The sequence below is a fragment of the Carassius gibelio genome, chromosome B5 (assembly GCF_023724105.1).
Source record: "Carassius gibelio isolate Cgi1373 ecotype wild population from Czech Republic chromosome B5, carGib1.2-hapl.c, whole genome shotgun sequence".
Taxonomy (NCBI): Eukaryota; Metazoa; Chordata; class Actinopteri; order Cypriniformes; family Cyprinidae; genus Carassius; species Carassius gibelio.
Genome location: NC_068400.1, coordinates 1,163,117 through 1,179,980, shown reverse-complemented (window position 1 = coordinate 1,179,980; position 16,864 = coordinate 1,163,117). Strand labels below are relative to the sequence as shown.

The 16,864-nt window shown below is 38.6% G+C and overlaps 1 protein-coding gene across 4 annotated transcripts in view; it reads right to left on the bottom strand.

Moving 5' to 3' along the window:
- Window positions 1-16,125, bottom strand: part of LOC127957824 (uncharacterized) — a 33,390-nt gene extending 17,265 nt beyond the window's left edge. For 2 of the 4 annotated variants that reach the window (XM_052556520.1, XM_052556521.1), the window contains exons 1-5: window positions 16,040-16,125; window positions 13,725-13,881; window positions 13,350-13,542; window positions 13,067-13,168; window positions 6,405-6,506 (exon numbers count right to left, since the gene is read on the bottom strand). In XM_052556520.1, coding sequence (XP_052412480.1) covers window positions 6,405-6,506; window positions 13,067-13,168; window positions 13,350-13,542; window positions 13,725-13,881; window positions 16,040-16,067 — 582 coding nt within the window. In that variant the 5' untranslated portion in view covers window positions 16,068-16,125. The remainder of the gene's footprint in view (window positions 1-6,404; window positions 6,507-13,066; window positions 13,169-13,349; window positions 13,543-13,724; window positions 13,882-16,039) is intronic. The other 2 variants (XM_052556523.1, XM_052556524.1) reach the window with 1 other exon arrangement.
- Between the last annotated feature and the right edge of the window lie 739 nt (window positions 16,126-16,864).

The window sequence follows — 16,864 nt, the reverse complement described above, 5'->3', positions numbered from 1 at the left end:
CCACTGTGAGAATGTGTTTTGTCAATGAACCAATGGAACTAAGCTACTTAAACGTTGGGCTGTTGTTGTGCATGTTTACATTAATGGGATTCCTAATTGTTGACGATGAGTAATTTTCAGATCGTATCAAATCATTTAGCAGCATTAGAAGCGCTTTGGCTGGAATTGTTAACTTATAGCAACAGTAAAATTGGATTTTGTCTTGCAAACAGAGGTCACAAGTTAACACGGTCACAGTTCCTTGATTCAGCCAGTGTCAAAATGTGACGCCGAGAGTCCTGTGTTGAATCCAGAGATCATCTGGAGCTGCTTACGTAAAGATCGGTGGCGCGGTGGTTCGTGAGTGTCGTCTCGCGGCGCGGCGTCTTTTAGCGCGTGTTCGAAACCCCTGCCAACACAGATTTACTTTATTTTATTTTTTGTTTATCCTACTTACTACAGCCGCTACGGGCGATCATACATATAACTTGTTATCTCTGCAAGAATATCAAAATCATACAAGGAGCAAGTCTGCGTTTATTAGACACTTAATATCACGTCAGTTTGTGCTTTCAGAATCGGCGAATCTGCCGCCGTCATTCCAGCACATCTGCATCGGAGACCTAAACAGGAAGTTGGTCACCAGATAACACGGTAACCAGTTAAACCGTAACACCGGGAAGCATGGCTGCTTCAGGTGTTGCGAGTAGTGATGGTCTAACTCGGCGTCATGGGATTAAGATTTTGTGTAATTTCAGTGTGGAGGAATGTGCTTTAGCGGTTGGCAATGTAGTTGGATGCAACGCTATTGTTTCTGCATCTAAAATAAACAACGCGGTTGTTTTATTTTTAAACACGATCGAAAAAGCTAATGAGCTTGTACAAACGGGAGTCGTGATTAATGATGCGTTTACGCATGTTCTGCCGCTAAGTAGCCCTTCTAGAAAGATTGTTGTGTCGAATGTTCCTCCTTTTGTTTCTGATGCAAGTATTGCTAAAGAATTGTCTTTCTTTGGTAAGATTGTTTCTCCCATTAGGAAAATTGCTTTTAGTTGCAAATCACCCTTGTTGAAACATGTAGTGTCATTTCGGAGACAGGTCTATATGATTTTGAAAAACAACGCTGATGAGCTGAACCTGTCCTTTAATGTTAAAGTTGAAGACTTTAACTATACAGTTTATGCAACATCTGAAAGTATAATGAAATGCTTTGGCTGTGGCAAAATTAACCATCTCATACGTGATTGTCCTGAAAAAATAGATGAAAATGCAACTGTACAGACTAACACTCAGAGTAATCCTTCTGAAGTTGTGTCTGTTACAGAGGATGTTGTGGACCCTGTTGCTGCTGTTGCGTCAGCTTCTGGTGGGTCAGTTGGGAATAAACCCACTATGGCTGAGGTTACTGCAGATCGTTTCTCTGTTTCTGATCTTATGATTTTTGACACTGTTAATTTGAGCAGTGACATCAATACAGATAAAACGACAACTACTGGTAAACAGGTCAGTGAGGGTGTTGTTGGAGAATTGGAGGTGGAAACAGAGTCAATCTTCAAAGTTCCAAATAAAAGGAAAAAAGTCCAACAGACCAAAGTCTTTAAACAAACCAAAAAAGACAAAAATGAGGTTGAAAGTTTAGTCCCAGAGAATGACAGTGATTCTTCAGATTCTAATATTTCTGATTGTTCTTATCTTTCATCGCAAAATGAGAATGATAATCAGACCACAGTATATAAAGTTGAGGACATTAGCAAATTTTTGAAAGAAACTAAAGGTTTACCTGGGGTTCAGGTTGAAGATTACTTCCCTGATCGATCAACTTTCATTAATGATGCAAAAATTCTTATGAAAGAAGGTGCTTTTGCAGACAAAGAAGTTTTCCGTCTTAGGAAAATTGTGGGTAAACTTAGAAAGCAAAATCTTAATGATGAAAAACAAGATATGGTGTAATTTCTTCTTACTGGTAGAAGTCTTTGCCTTGCTGACTGTTTCTTTTAATTATCTCTGTCTTTTTAAAACATCATTTTTTATGAGAGATTTTAAAATCGGAACTCTCAATTTAAATGGTGCCAGAGACGGTCAGAAGAGAATGTGTTTGTTTGAATTTATTAAACAAAAACATATTGATGTCACCTTTGTTCAGGAATCACATAGTGACTTGAATAATGAAGTAGACTGGAAAAAAGAATGGGATGGAGAAATATGTCTTCCAATAGTGGAGGAGTAGCTATTCTGTTTTCAAAGAAATCCCTGCCAATTTCCTGTGACATAGAAGAAATAGTTAAAGGCCGCTTTTTAAAAGTTAAAGCTAATTTTGAAAACACTACAATGACTTTTTTAAATATTTATGCCCCCACGAAAGGGGCTGAAAGAATTGCTTTCTTTGATACAATCAGTGTTGTTATGAAAGACCTTAGCTCAGAAGAATTATTTGTTCTCGGTGGAGATTTTAACTGTACTGAAAATGATAAATTAGACAGAAATCACTTAGAGCCACATATCGCCTCACAAAAAGCGCTTGTGCAATTGTTGAGAACATTTGATTTATGTGATGTTTGGAGGAATGTGCATCACAAGAATAGGCAATATACTTGGGCACATAGTAGAGATAATATTATTTCTATGGCAAGACTAGATAGGTTTTATGTGTCTAATCATCAAGTAAATCTTGCCAGAGAATGTAAAATAATTCCTGTAGGTTTTTCCGATCACTGTTCTGTTGTTTGTAATATTTTTATTAATTCTGGTTATTTAAAGAGCGCTTACTGGCATTTTAATACATCCCTTTTAAATGATAAAAAGTTTATTGAAATTTTTTATTTTTTTTGGGAAAATTTCAAGAAACAAAAAGAGTTTTACATTTCCTTACAACAATGGTGGGATTGTGGCAAGGTTCACATTAAACAATTATGTCAAGAGTACACTATTAATGCCACTAAAGATATGGCCCAGTCAATGAAGATTTTAGAAAATGAAATTATAGAACTTTTAAATACAACAGCTTCTACAAGTGATGGTGTTTGTTTTGAAAGCAGTAAATCCAAAAAGGAAATGCTTGCAGATTTGTTGGGTATCAAAGCTCAAGGAGCGTTAATACGTCTCACAAATGGATGCACCATCTAAATTTTTTTTCAATTTAGAAAGAAAAAACGGCCAGAGTCGTATCATTCATTCATTACGCTCGGACACAGGGAAAGAGCTTACTGAGCCTAGTGAGATACGCAGATATGCTGTCGGTTTTTATTCAAACTTATATAAATGTGAATTGTTTCAAAGAGAAGATAATGATTTTACTTTTCTTAATGATCTTCCAAAGATTGATGAAGAGTCTAATAGTATACTTGAACAAACTTTGTCACAAAATGAGTTATATACCGCTATGATGAGAATGGAAAATGGAAAGACTCCTGGCATTGACGGGATTCCTGTTGATTTTTATAAAATTCTATGGCCAGTGATTGGAGAAGATTTTTTTTTAGTTCTTAATGATAGTTTGAATAGAGGATTGTTACCTTTAAGCTGTAGAAGAGCTGTTATTACCCTTGTGCCCAAGAAGGGAGACCTCCAAAACATAAGCAATTGGAGACCGATATCTCTTTTATGTGCAGACTACAAAATATTATCAAAGGCTTTAGCTACAAGGTTAAGTCAAGTTCTGAGTCAAGTAATACATTCCGATCAGAATTATTGCATACCCAATAGGTCAATCTTCGATAACATCTCATTGGTTAGAGATGTTTTGGAGGTTGCAAGGCTATTTGGTGTAAATGGCGGTCTAATTTCGTTAGATCAAGAAAAAGCCTTTGACCGTGTAGAACATGCATATTTGAGAGAGGCTTTAGAAGCTTTTGGTTTTAGTCAAGTTTTTATAAATATGATTGAGGCCACGTACTGTGACATTGAAAGTGTTCTCAAAGTCAATGGTGGTTTGAGTGCTCCGTTTAGGATTCAGAGGGGAGTGAGACAGGGATGTGCCATGTCAGGCATGTTATATTCCCTGGCTATTGAACCTCTGCTTCATAAATTAAGAAATGAGTTGTGTGGTTTTACTATACCATACTGTAATGTCACATTGCACCTTTCTGCCTATGCAGATGATGTAGTCGTTTTTGTATCTGGTGCTGATGATATTAAAAAACTGAAGATTATTGTTAACAGTTTTAAAAAAATTTATTCTGCAAAAGTTAACTGGGGAAAAAGTGAGGCCCTTTTAATGGGCGATTGGGATAGGAGTCCTCCCAGTTTGCCTGAAGGTTTAATTTGGAAGAAAGACGGGTTTAAATATCTTGGCATTTTTCTAGGGAATGATGACTTTGGTACAAAAAATTGGGATTGTATGTTAGAAAAAATTAAAGGACGTTTGCAGAAATGGAATTGGCTACTTCCCAAACTGTCTTATCGAGGTCGTACGCTCATAATTAACAATTTGGTGGGCTCCTCTTTATGGCATAAACTTGCTTGTGTCGATCCGCCTCTGGGACTGTTACCAAAACTTCAAGCAGAAATGGTCAATTTTTTCTGGGACAATTTACACTGGACTCCTCAAAGTGTGCTTTTCCTGCCAAGGGATGAAGGAGGTCAAGGCTTGGTGAATCTGGTCAGCAGAGGAGCGACTTTTAGGTTGCAGTTCATTCAGCGACTGCTGATGGGTCCCCAAAATCTAGTATGGAGACCATTAGCACAAACCATTTTATCTGGGGTGAACGGAATGGGACTTCATGCTGCACTGTTTCTGTTGGACTATACTCTCCTGGATTTGTCTAGGCTACCTTCTTTTTATAAAAGTCTTTTTAAAGTGTGGAGACTTTTTAAACATGAATGGACAGAGTCAGCCACATCTCTTTTTTGGTTGCTTGAAGAGCCGGTGGTGTTTGGAAGTCGCCTTGATGTGTCAGGAGTTGACCTTCCAGGGCTAAAAAACTTGCTTGTGTCAAAGAAACTTTTGCAATTGAAAGATATTGTTGAAAAAGCCGGACCTGGATTAAAAGATGCAGGAACTGTTGCTATACATCTGGGTATAAGATCAGTGAGAGTTGTTAGTAGTTTTCTGAATAAACTGGATGGTGTTTTAAACTCCAAGGAAAAAGCTCTACTTGGGAGTTACAGTATGGGTGATATTGTCCCTGATGCTAACGACCTCTTCCCAGACATCAGAAGTACACCTGATCTTGAAGAATCCTCACATAATAGTCCTCTGTTGTGTTTGAATACAAATGAAAATGTTGATTTTTGTACAGTTAAAGGAAAGATCTTATACAAATGCATTGTTAAGGTAATAAATAAACATACATTAAAAGACAGAATTGACACAGTATGGAGAGACAAACTAGGAGTGGTAGAGGAAATAAAACCAGAGTGGAGAGTACTCTACAAACCACCATTGACTAAAAGAGCAGGCGATCTCCAGTGGAGAATACTGCATGGTGCAATCGCTGTAAATGCCTTTGTGACGAAACTGAATCCCACTGTAAATGATATTTGTCCTTTCTGTTTAGAGAGAGAAACAATATTCCATTGTTTTTTGAATTGTGGCAGACTTTCTCCACTCTTTGATCTTTTAGAATTTTTATTTTCTTTATTAGGGATTTCTTTTACGAAGCAATGTTTTATATTTGGCTTTAAGTATAGTAGACTACAGAAATATAAGTGTCAATTAATGAACTTTATTGTTGGTCAGGCCAAATTAGCAATTTATATTTCCAGAAGAAATGAAATAGAACAGAGAAATGGGCAACATATTGTATCAGTTTTTAAGAATATGTTTAAATCAAGAATTCTCGTTGATTTTAATTATTACAAGATGATGAATGCAATCAATGTTTTTGAGATTGAATGGTGTTGTGATGTTGGTATGTATTCTATACTTAATAATGAGTTGTTTTTTATATGTGATTTAAGGTAAAGTCATGTAGTGTTTTTGTTTAATAAAGTGTGTGTTAAAACTCAAACTCTCTCACTCGCTCTCTCTTGCGCTCTCTCTCTCTCTCGCTCGCGCGCATGCACACTCTCGACTGAGAGCATGGACTAAAAAGCAGCTCGCGTCTATTCCAGGAGTTTGCAGTGGATCAAATCAAAATATTGCTTTGAAACATCTAACAGCTCAGATACAGTATACAATTACGAATGTTAAAATCACAGTTGAGGCCATGTCAGGTGTTGCCATAGTGCATTAAAAACAATTACAGTAAGAACTGGACGGAAGGGCCCCACATGGGACAGACTACAGACATATGAGTGTGTAAAGGAGAGACTAGAGAAACAAATGTATTTGGAAGATGGAAGGACCCCATAAGAACATGACTGGAAACATGCCGGTGTGTGTGTGACATTATCTGGCTTTTAACAGCCAATATAAAGCCACTTTAGTAGTAGAACACCACCACATACATGTCAGCATAGATGAATGTGTTTGAATGTACTTTTACCTGTGTGCAGGTCTGATCTGGGTTTGGTCCATCATTTAGCATCTGAGGAACAGGGCTGGTCTCATTCTCTAATGCTGCGGCTGGAGTCTGAAGGCCTTTCACCTGAAATAGACAGACAAGAAGACACTTAGAACTGTATGAAGTAGGGCTGCACGGTATTGGGAAAAAATGACATTGCGATATTTTATTTTTCTGCGATATATATTGCGATATGAAATCGAATAAATGTTTTTCTTACAAACAAAAATGGGGTGAGTACACATTCTCATTTTAAATGATTTAAAAATCAACACTATCGTCTCAAGTGATTAATATGCGCGAGGGAGAGAGAGCAAGACAGTGCTTGTGTTGTTTGAAGACTGTGAGCGTGCGGCCGGGGCTCTCTCTCTCTCTCTCTCTATGACTCTCTCTCTCTCGCGCACGATCTCTCGCACTCTCTGTTTCTGTCACTCTGTCTCTCTCTCGCGCTCTCTCTATCGCACGCGCATGCACACACTCTCTCTCACGCACGCACACTCTATCGCGCAAGCTCTCTCTCTCTCACTCGCTCTCTTTCGCTCTCTCTCTCTCGCACGCACACGCTCTCTCTTGCGCTCTCTCTCTCGTGGTGGATGCTGGGAGGTTCTGGGCGAGAGTGGTGCTGGGTGGGAGTAAAGCTGTGATAGTTTCACCTGTTTGTTTTTTTTTCTCTCTCTTTCTTTTCTTTTTCTCTATTTTTTGTTGTGTTTATTTGTTTGTATGGTTTGTTATTAGTTTATTATTTCTCTCGTGGAAAAAGTGGGAGTCGTGTGAGAGGAGGATGGCGTTCCACGTGGAGACGCCATCCATCTCTCTGCGAAATGGCTTCAGGTGCGTGCCGGAGGACGGAGTGACGGTGGAGGATGTTTTAGTCGCTGTAGGAGAGAAGGTAGGACATGAGAATATTTCCTCTGCGTCTAGAATGAATAGAGCTGTTGTCGTTTTCTTAAAACAACAACAACTTGTAAATCAAGTGATCGAAAACGGGCTTATCATTAAAGATGAATTAGTGCAAGTAACACCGCTGCATAATGCATCTAGTAAAGTAGTGATTTCGAACGTGCCGCCGTTCATCTCTGATGACGTGTTAGAGCGTGAACTAGTGCGGTTTGGTAAGATTGCGAGTCCATTCAGAGCGATTTCGTTGGGATGTAAGAACCCTGCATTGAAGCATGTCATGTCTTTTAGGAGACAGGTTTACATGTTTTTAGAATCACCTGATCGTACACTTAATGTTTCTTTTCGTATAAAACATGAAGGGGGAGCATATATGATTTATGCAACTACCGGAAGTTTACGTTGCTTTGTATGCGGCGATGTTGGCCACAAACGGCAGATGTGTCCGCATAAAGATCGCGAACAGGAAAACGTTGGCCAAGTGGATGTGATAGAGACCGATGCTCAGGTTTCATCAATACAAACGGGACAGGAGGAGATTATAGGCGTCACGGAGGTAAGGCAGGCAGAGCTAAATATAGCTTTAAATGTAGCAGTGAATACGTCAGAGATGCCGGTGGTAGCGGCAACAAGTTCAAATAATGCTACTGCTGATGATGATGATGCGGTTAAGAGTAAAGCACGTTTAGTTGTTGAACAGGATGATAAATGTGACGAGAGTGTGTTTCAAAGTATTGCTTCTGCGCCGTGTGGTGCAGAGGAGAGTCGAACAGACTCGATGACAGCAGCAGAGGATGGTCTGTCAGATGAGTCTGCTTCTGTTCTGGAGATGGACTCTTGTTCACAGTGTGGGTTTGAAGAGAACTCTCAAGATCCCCAGAAGGAGCTCTCTCTATATACTTTAGAGGAAATTGATCAGTTTCTAGATAATACTTTTGGAAAACAAGTTGATGTGAAGGAATTTTTTCCTGATGTAGAAAAATTCGTAAAGTCAGTTACTTTTCTTCAGAAGAATGTGGGGGTTGATCTCCTGAGCGAAAAGAAGCGGTTTCGTTTAAAGAAGCATTTAACCACAGTTAGAAAGGATCGGAAAATGGAGAAAAAGAGAACGTTAAAAGTACTTTAGTTAATGTTCTTTTCATGCATCACATGGTGTCTTTCTCTTTATTTCTGCTTTTTTCTGCCTGTCTGCTCTTTCTTCCAGTATTTTTTATGGAAGTCTTGAGGGTTGGCTCACTTAACATTAATGGTGGAAGGAATGAATGTAAGCGAGCTCTTGTGTTTGAAACAATAGAGCAAAAAAAACTAAATGTTATTTTCCTTCAAGAAACTCATAGCGATATTGCTAATGAACTAGACTGGGGATTATGGTGGAAAGGCCAATACATACTTAGCCATAAAACTAATGTGAGTGCTGGGCTCGCAGTCTTATTTTCTCCAGATCTAAGAGTTAATCTTTTAAAAAAAGAGGAACCTGTAAATGGAAGATTAGTAATAGTAAAGGCTGATATTGATGGAGTTATTTTTTACTTTGTAAATGCTTATGCACCTAATGTGGGACATGAACGATTAATTTTTTTCAGTATTTTAAGAAGTGCTCTAAGTTCCTGTGCTGATGGAAATATAATCATGGGAGGCGATTGGAATTGTACTGAGAATTTCACTATTGATCGCACAAATGAAGAACCTCACCTTCAGTCTTCATCTCAATTATCAAGAATAGTTAGAGAAGTAGACCTTTTAGATATGTGGCGGATCAAACATCCACAAGCGAGACAATATACTTGGATAAAAATGGCAAATAATAAAGTCAGTGCTGCTCGACTAGATAGGATATATATGTCTAATTTTCTTAGCAGTCGGAGTATTGATTGTTTTATCACTCCAGTAGGGTACACAGATCATCATTTGGTTTCTCTTATTATAAATATGTCCAAGTGTACAAAGAATTCATCTTATTGGCATTTTAACACTAAATTACTTCAGGATCTTAATTTTTGTAAACATTTTGAGATTTTTTGGCAACAGTGGCGATTGTGTAAAGGCACTTTTGAGAATTTAAAACAGTGGTGGGAAATAGGGAAAACAAACATTAAAATGTTTTGTTTGCAACATACTGCTAATTCCACTATTAAACTAAGAGAAATGATCCAGTCAATTGAAAAGGACATATCAAATATGGAGGTGGATCTAATTAATAGATATGATTGTAATCTGTTTAACAATCTGCAAGAAAAAAAGAGAGAACTGGGTTTGTTTTTAAATGAAAGGGTGAAGGGAGCTCTTGTGAGGTCTCGGTTTGTCTCTGTTAATGACATGGATGCTCCTAGTGCTTTTTTTTTTAATTTGGAGCACAAAGTGGCACAACAGAAACAGATGTCATGTCTTCGCCTTCCTGATGGGAGGGTGACCAGTAATATTACAGAGATGAGGCATCATGCAGTTGATTTTTATTCCAGTCTCTATGCTGCTGAACAATGTGACACTGATTGTGTCGAACAGCTAATACAAGATTTGCCTCAAATAGACTCGGACTCTAAGACTGATTTGGACAGTGAACTTTCTCTTCAAGAGCTCACTACTGCAGTTGGTCAGCTTGGCATTGGACGATCTCCCGGTATTGATGGGTTGCCCTCCGAATTTTAAAAGCATTTTTGGAACTTTGTTGGACAAGACTTATATGAGGTTTTCTGTGAATGTAGAAAGGATGGTTGTTTGCCTATATCTTGTCAACGTGCTGTATTATCTTTATTACCGAAAAAGGGAGATTTATCTCTTTTAAAAAATTGGAGACCTGTTGCATTACTGACCACTGATTACAAAATTATGTCTAAGTGTCTTGCTAATAGATTAAAAAAATACCTAAACTTTATTGTACAAAAAGATCAAACTTATTGTATCCCAGAGAGAACAATAATGGATAATTTGTTTTTAATTCGGGATATTTTAGATATTTGTAAAAGTTTTGAATTGAAAGTTGGTTTATTTTCTCTAGACCAAGAGAAAGCCTTTGATCGGGTTGATCATGGCTATCTTTTTAATGTTTTAAAAGCTTTTGGTATTGGTGATTCTTTCCTAAATATGGTCAAATTGCTGTATTCCGGTGCTGCTTGTATTGTTAAAGTGGGAGGTGGGCTAAGCAGACCAATCCCAGTTTCAAGGGGTATCAGACAAGGTTGTCCTTTATCAGGGCAACTTTATAGCATTGCCATTGAGCCTCTTCTTTTTAACTTACGTAGAACTTTGTCTGGTTTTATTTTTCCTGGTTTATCTCAGAGTTCAAGTATTACTGTAAGTGCTTATGCTGATGATGTGACAGTGTTTGTTAATCATGAAAGAGACATCGAGGCCCTGGTTAGTGCACTTAATGTGTATGAAAAGGCCTCATCTGCGAAAGTGAACTGGGATAAAAGTGAGGCCTTTTGGGCAGGGCAGTTTTTTGATGAGAATCTTCCACAGTTGCCAGGGGGTCTTGCATGGAAAAAAGAGGGGTTAAAGATTTTAGGTATTTATTTTGGGACAAGTGAGTTTCAAAAGTTAAATTGGGAGGGTTTAGAGGAAAGAGTGTGTACCCGATTGTCTCGCTGGAAATGGTTGCTACCCCAGCTGTCCTATAGGGGAAGAGTTTTGGTCGCTAATAATTTAGTCGCTTCTATGCTTTGGCATAAGCTGTGCGTACTGCAGCCACCTGCAGGACTGATTCAAAGCACTCAAAGGAGTTTGGTGACCTTTTTCTGGTCAGGACAACACTGGATTCGAGCAGCCGCTTTGTATCTTCCAGTGCAAGAAGGCGGGCAGGGCTTGGTGGATATTAAATCCAGGATAATGACTTTTCGGCTCCAAACAGCCCAAAGATTCTTGTTCAATAAAAACTCTGCCTGGATGGACACTGCAACAGCTCTTTTAAGGAGAGCAGGTGGAATGGGGTTTGATAAACATTTGTTTTTAATGCAATTGCAAGAGAAAGAAATAGTGGATCTACCCCCCTTTTACAGATCTGTGCTAGAGGCCTGGAAGGTTTTTATCGTATCAAGATCACCTAATACACCTGCTGGTGATTGGTTGTTAGAGGAACCTTTGTTTTTCAACTCCTTTTTATCTTCAAGACAGTTGTCATCTGAAAATGTGCGAGCACGACTGTTAGCGGCTGGGTGCAGTAAGCTGGGACATATCCTGAAAAGTGATTTGAAAGACTTGAGCCAAAGAAGCGGTGTGAAGTCGATCCGTTTTTTACAACAGTGTACTGCAAATATTTTCAAGGATTTGAGGACAGATTATCAAGTTTTTTTGAAAGACCCAGATGTCCTAAATGAATGGGTTGAGGGGTATGGTCATCTTTTTCCCTTAATCAATGTAAGAGCAGCTGTGGACGACTGGGTAGAAGATGAAAGCTGTTTACTGACTCTGAAAACACCAGTTCTGGAAAGCTTTGATTCTGCTGGAAAGAAATCACTCTATTTGATATGTGTTAAAGTCTCCAACATGCAATTTTTGAATGGAGTTTCTTCAACAAGATGGACACAGTTCTTTGGATCAGATTTTTCTCCTAAAGGCAGTTGGCGTACCCTGTACAAATGTCCGATTGACAAGCGGACAGGAGACCTCCAGTGGAGGATTGTACATGGGGCAATAGCTACAAACAGACATGTGGTACACCTCAATCCTAGTGTTGGGGTGGGTTGCCCTTTTTGTTCTGAGACTGAGTCAATTTTTCATCTTTTTGTACAGTGTTCACGATTGGTCAATCTTTTTGATTTTTTAAGCATTTGTTTTTTATCCCTGGGTGTAGATTTTTCTTTTCAATTGTTCATTTTCGGGCCAAAGTATTCAGTTCAAAAGAAAAATGTGACTGTTTTAATTAATTTTTTATCTGGCACTGCAAAATTGGCTATTTGGAAGACAAGAAAAAACAGACTGCTGGGGCAAAGGTCAATAAGTGTTTTGCCTATGTTTTTAGGTTTGGTAGCTTCTCGAATTAGGGTGGAGTATGCATATTACAAGATGGTGGAATCTTTACCCAACTTTAGAGAACTATGGGGAATAAATGAAGTATTATGTACACTGTATGATAATGAATTGATCTTGAGGTTTTAAAAAAAAAAAAAAAAAGAGGGGGAAAGTAGTTACTTATCTTATTTTATTGTTTGTGTTTTTTGTAAATCTCCTGTAACAGGTTAATTGTAACAATAAATGTGAATTTAATCCTCTCTCTCTCTCTCTCTCTCGCTCTCTCGCACGCACACGCTCTCTCTTGCGCTCTCTCTCTCTCTCTCTCTCTCACTCGCTCTCTCTTGCGCTCTCTCTCTCTCGCTCGCGCGCATGCACACTCTCGACTGAGAGCATGGACTAAAAAGCAGCTCACGTCTATTCCAGGAGTTTGCAGTGGATCAAATCAAAATATTGCTTTAAAACATCTAACAGCTCAGATACAGTATACAATTACGAATGTTAAAATCACAGTTGAGGCCATGTCAGGTGTTGCCATAGTGCATTAAAAACAATTACAGTAAGAACTGGACGGAAGGGCCCCACATGGGACAGACTACAGACATATGAGTGTGTAAAGGAGAGACTAGAGAAACAAATGTTTTTGGAAGATGGAAGGACCCCATAAGAACATGACTGGAAACATGCCGGTGTGTGTGTGACATTATCTGGCTTTTAACAGCCAATATAAAGCCACTTTAGTAGTAGAACACCACCACATACATGTCAGCATAGATGAATGTGTTTGAATGTACTTTTACCTGTGTGCAGGTCTGATCTGGGTTTGGTCCATCATTTAGCATCTGAGGAACAGGGCTGGTCTCATTCTCTAATGCTGCGGCTGGAGCTTGGTTTTTTTTCAACTGGATTGCAGATAAAGAAGAACTCATTTTAACACACATCACAGATCAAAGATTAAACGCATTTCCATAGACAGTAAAGAGTAATATTGGAAACATGGCTAATATTGGAGAAATACAAAATTTGCTCTTGCAACAAAATTTTTTAAAAAAGAAATCTCTATACTTAATCTAACCAATTCACCTTACTGCGCCAAGGCCATTTTGAATCGCCATAGTTGTAATCAATTTCATCTCCTATTTCTATTTTCTTCAGAGAAAAAAGGCACAAATGTGGTTTGTCGTCAACTATGATTTTTTTCATAACGCAATTTGGATTTTTGTGGTTGTCATTGACCAATCTTCCGAGAGATCCATCTTCTTCAGATGCATCCAGGCTGAAAAGTATCAGAAAAATGGTAAGTTTTACATCTTTTTAAAAGTTTTATTGAAAGAGTTATTTTCAAAAGAATTTAAGAGTTTTTGTGCTTAATTCATTCATCAAGTATTAAACCCTTGTTTCAGGGTTAACTTGTAATTTCTCTAAATCAATACAAAACATCCATCTTTCAATGTTTACCATAAGTGATGATTCTGCCACTGAAAGTCAAAGAGAAATGTGCTTTCAATCTCTGAGTATTTTCTTGACTTGCATTCCACCTGTGTGAGGAGTTTACCCCTGTACTCCAACACGAAGTCCCCGGGTTCAATGGGGTGTGTGGCAAACACTCCTCTTCCTACAATAATATATAATAATTAAACATTTCATTCTGGGACTCAAAAAGAGATACTACAGTATTTTCAAAGTGAGGTTGAGGTTCTTGCGTCTAGTAAGTGTATTACCCGCAGACAATGCTCAGCACTCTCCCAGTTGTGATACTCTACAGGTAAAGTGCTTTTTTGAACAGACTTTATGTGGCCAAAGAATGTTTTTGATGCATACCCATCCACATCAATGCATCACTGAGGTCCTGTCTATGCTACATTCGGTTCCCTTAAAGGAGTCATGACCTGTAATATTCACTTTTCCACGAGAATCAATGTATGTTATGATTGCCTAACGATTATACACTGGCCGGGAAGCCGATATTTAAAAGTGAAGCATTTGTTTACCCCTGGGTTCGTAAACCAGCCCACGTGCACGCGCACTCAAATACGAGATTTTAATACCATATATGGACACCGCAGACCTATGGTGCAGGAAGCCCGCCCTGCCCCTCTCCCCCTCATATTCAGTCTCGAAAGATGCAGAAATGTAGTGCAAATGTGAGTTGCTCTGTTGTTGACTGTCAGAATCAGCATGTAACTTAAATGTGTATTCTCTCCCAAGAACGGACCAAGCTGTCAGGGACCAGTGGATTAAATTCATTTTTAATGACGCGGTTCCTACAACCCTTCCCACTGGCTTAAAGTTAGGTGTCTGTGCTAATCATTTTACGCTGGAATCGTTCACAAATTTGAATGTCTAAAAAAACCACAACTTGAAACAAGGCAAGAACACCACATGATAGCAAACGTTGATCTTAAATACCACTGTAAACTGATAAAAAAAAAGTAGACTAAAGCCCTATTCGGACGGGACTAGTTTTCTAAACTACGTTTGAGTTTCGATTCTTACCACCTGACGTCTGTGATTTTCATGTACCAATTCGGACGGGACTATCTCCGTGTTTATTACAGAGGTGGGAGGGTCTGATTTGTGCATCTGGGCGTCACAGAGATCACGCGCTCTGTATGCGTGAATTGCATTCATTCAGAATGATTGCCTTAGTATTATTACACAATAGATACTAAATGGCTAGTATAACAAAACCATGTTAATGTGTGGTTCCTTTAGTTTAACTTGGTTCCCTTTTTTTATTTTATTAAATGTAATTAAAACATTGTGTAACTGAGTACATAAATGAACGTGAGTAATCTTACCTGATGCTGATATTAACAATAGCCGGTATTAACAGTTTACGCGATCTTGCTCTTGATTTATTATTTTTTATTATTATTTATTTGCCGCTAAGCAAATATATCAAACATGCGCGCGTAAGAGCATCTACGGTAATTCACGTTGGCCAAAACACACAAGGACAGTGTTGTGAAATAAAATATCACCGGCAATCACAGACATTCGCATTCGGACGGGATTAGTTTTCGCAGAGGATCACTGAGTTTGCTGTAAAACGGTAGGTAATTTGCTCTGGAATTACCACAGAGGTTGTGTGAGAAAAACACAGACGTGGCAGATTCGGACGGGATTAAAATCACCAATTAAATCTCCGTTAATGTAATCTTTCATAAATAAAAGGTATAATGTATGTCTCAGTCAAACTGATTGTCTTTACCATTCAGAGAAATCTTGATGTAGACGTCCTTCCATCGACTTCCTTTACATCTTTAAGGGTCAGAGGAGCTCTGTGTTTATTTTTTTCCACTTTTCTTTTTTAGAAGGGCCTGAAAGACTATAATAGAGCATGGGTATCCAAGGTAATACTAGGTTATGACTGTTTTAAACTGAGAGTGCCGTGTACCATTTAGTGCAGGTAACACCAGTGAAGCGTAAGAACATCATGCAACTTACTCAAAACCGAAATTCATAACCTCTAATCGACGTAATTTTCCCATGTCGGTTATTTCGGTTTTTTTAATCCTGTTAACACTTCCCCCTTAAAAGCATACTAGCACGTGTGTAGACACATGACTCTGCCCCGTCCAGTCAGTGGCATAAAAGCAAAGCGATGTGAGCCTTGCGTCTTCACTAAACTTTGTCAGTTGTATTTGTTTTATGGTTTGGACATTCAAGTGATTAGATGATCGGATGTGTATTATATCGATCTACCATGTTACCATGTTACCATGCTTTTGAAATGCACAAGTTGTGTCAAGGAATCTTCTGCAACTTACCTTTGTAATGGTCAATGAATCTCGGCATAAACCCATCCTTGTCAGTGCAAGACAGAATGTATGTCTTTGCATCATCTATAGGCTTTTTCCTCATTCTCCTTGTGGACATAATGGCCCTGTGAAAATAATTGTAATTTGTATTTAGTCAAGGCAAATCTCACAAAAAGGTTTTTGAAAAATAGCAAGTCACAAAAAAAAAATTATTATGTAAAATAAATAAATAAACAGACATTCATACAAACACATAGACGCCGCAACAGCTGTGTAATGAGCTTTGCTATTGTTTAACATCAAACACGGGCTAATGAAATATGCAAATTCTGAAATGTGCACACTGAAAGCTGACTGAGCCTGTTGAAGCGGAGAAGTTAACTTGTTAGATGATAACCATGTTGTGCTGCACAGACACTCAGTAATCAATTTAAACTAGGGCTGTCAAACTTAACTTCTGGTACAGCAGCATGGCGGCGCTGCCACATGACCATTGACTGACATATGCAGCATCACATCCTTCCTCATACATAGGTGCTTGGATTGTTATGGGGGGTCCAGGGTAGGCCGGTACCACCCAGACAAAAAGCTTGGTGAAAACTTCCCTTAGAAGTATCTTGCTACATTTGTTGATCAGTTGATCAGTCACAGTGATGCTCTGAAATTTAAGAATGTGTTTTTATTTGTAAAAAATGTGTTTTCCCTCAACTGTCCTGCTCTAACAAACCAGCTGCGGGTAGTATGAGTAACTTAACTCCAAAACGGCACCGTAGCTTCAGTCCTGCCTTAGCTTCTGGCTAACCTCCATCTGCCCTGTCTTGCTCACAATTCACA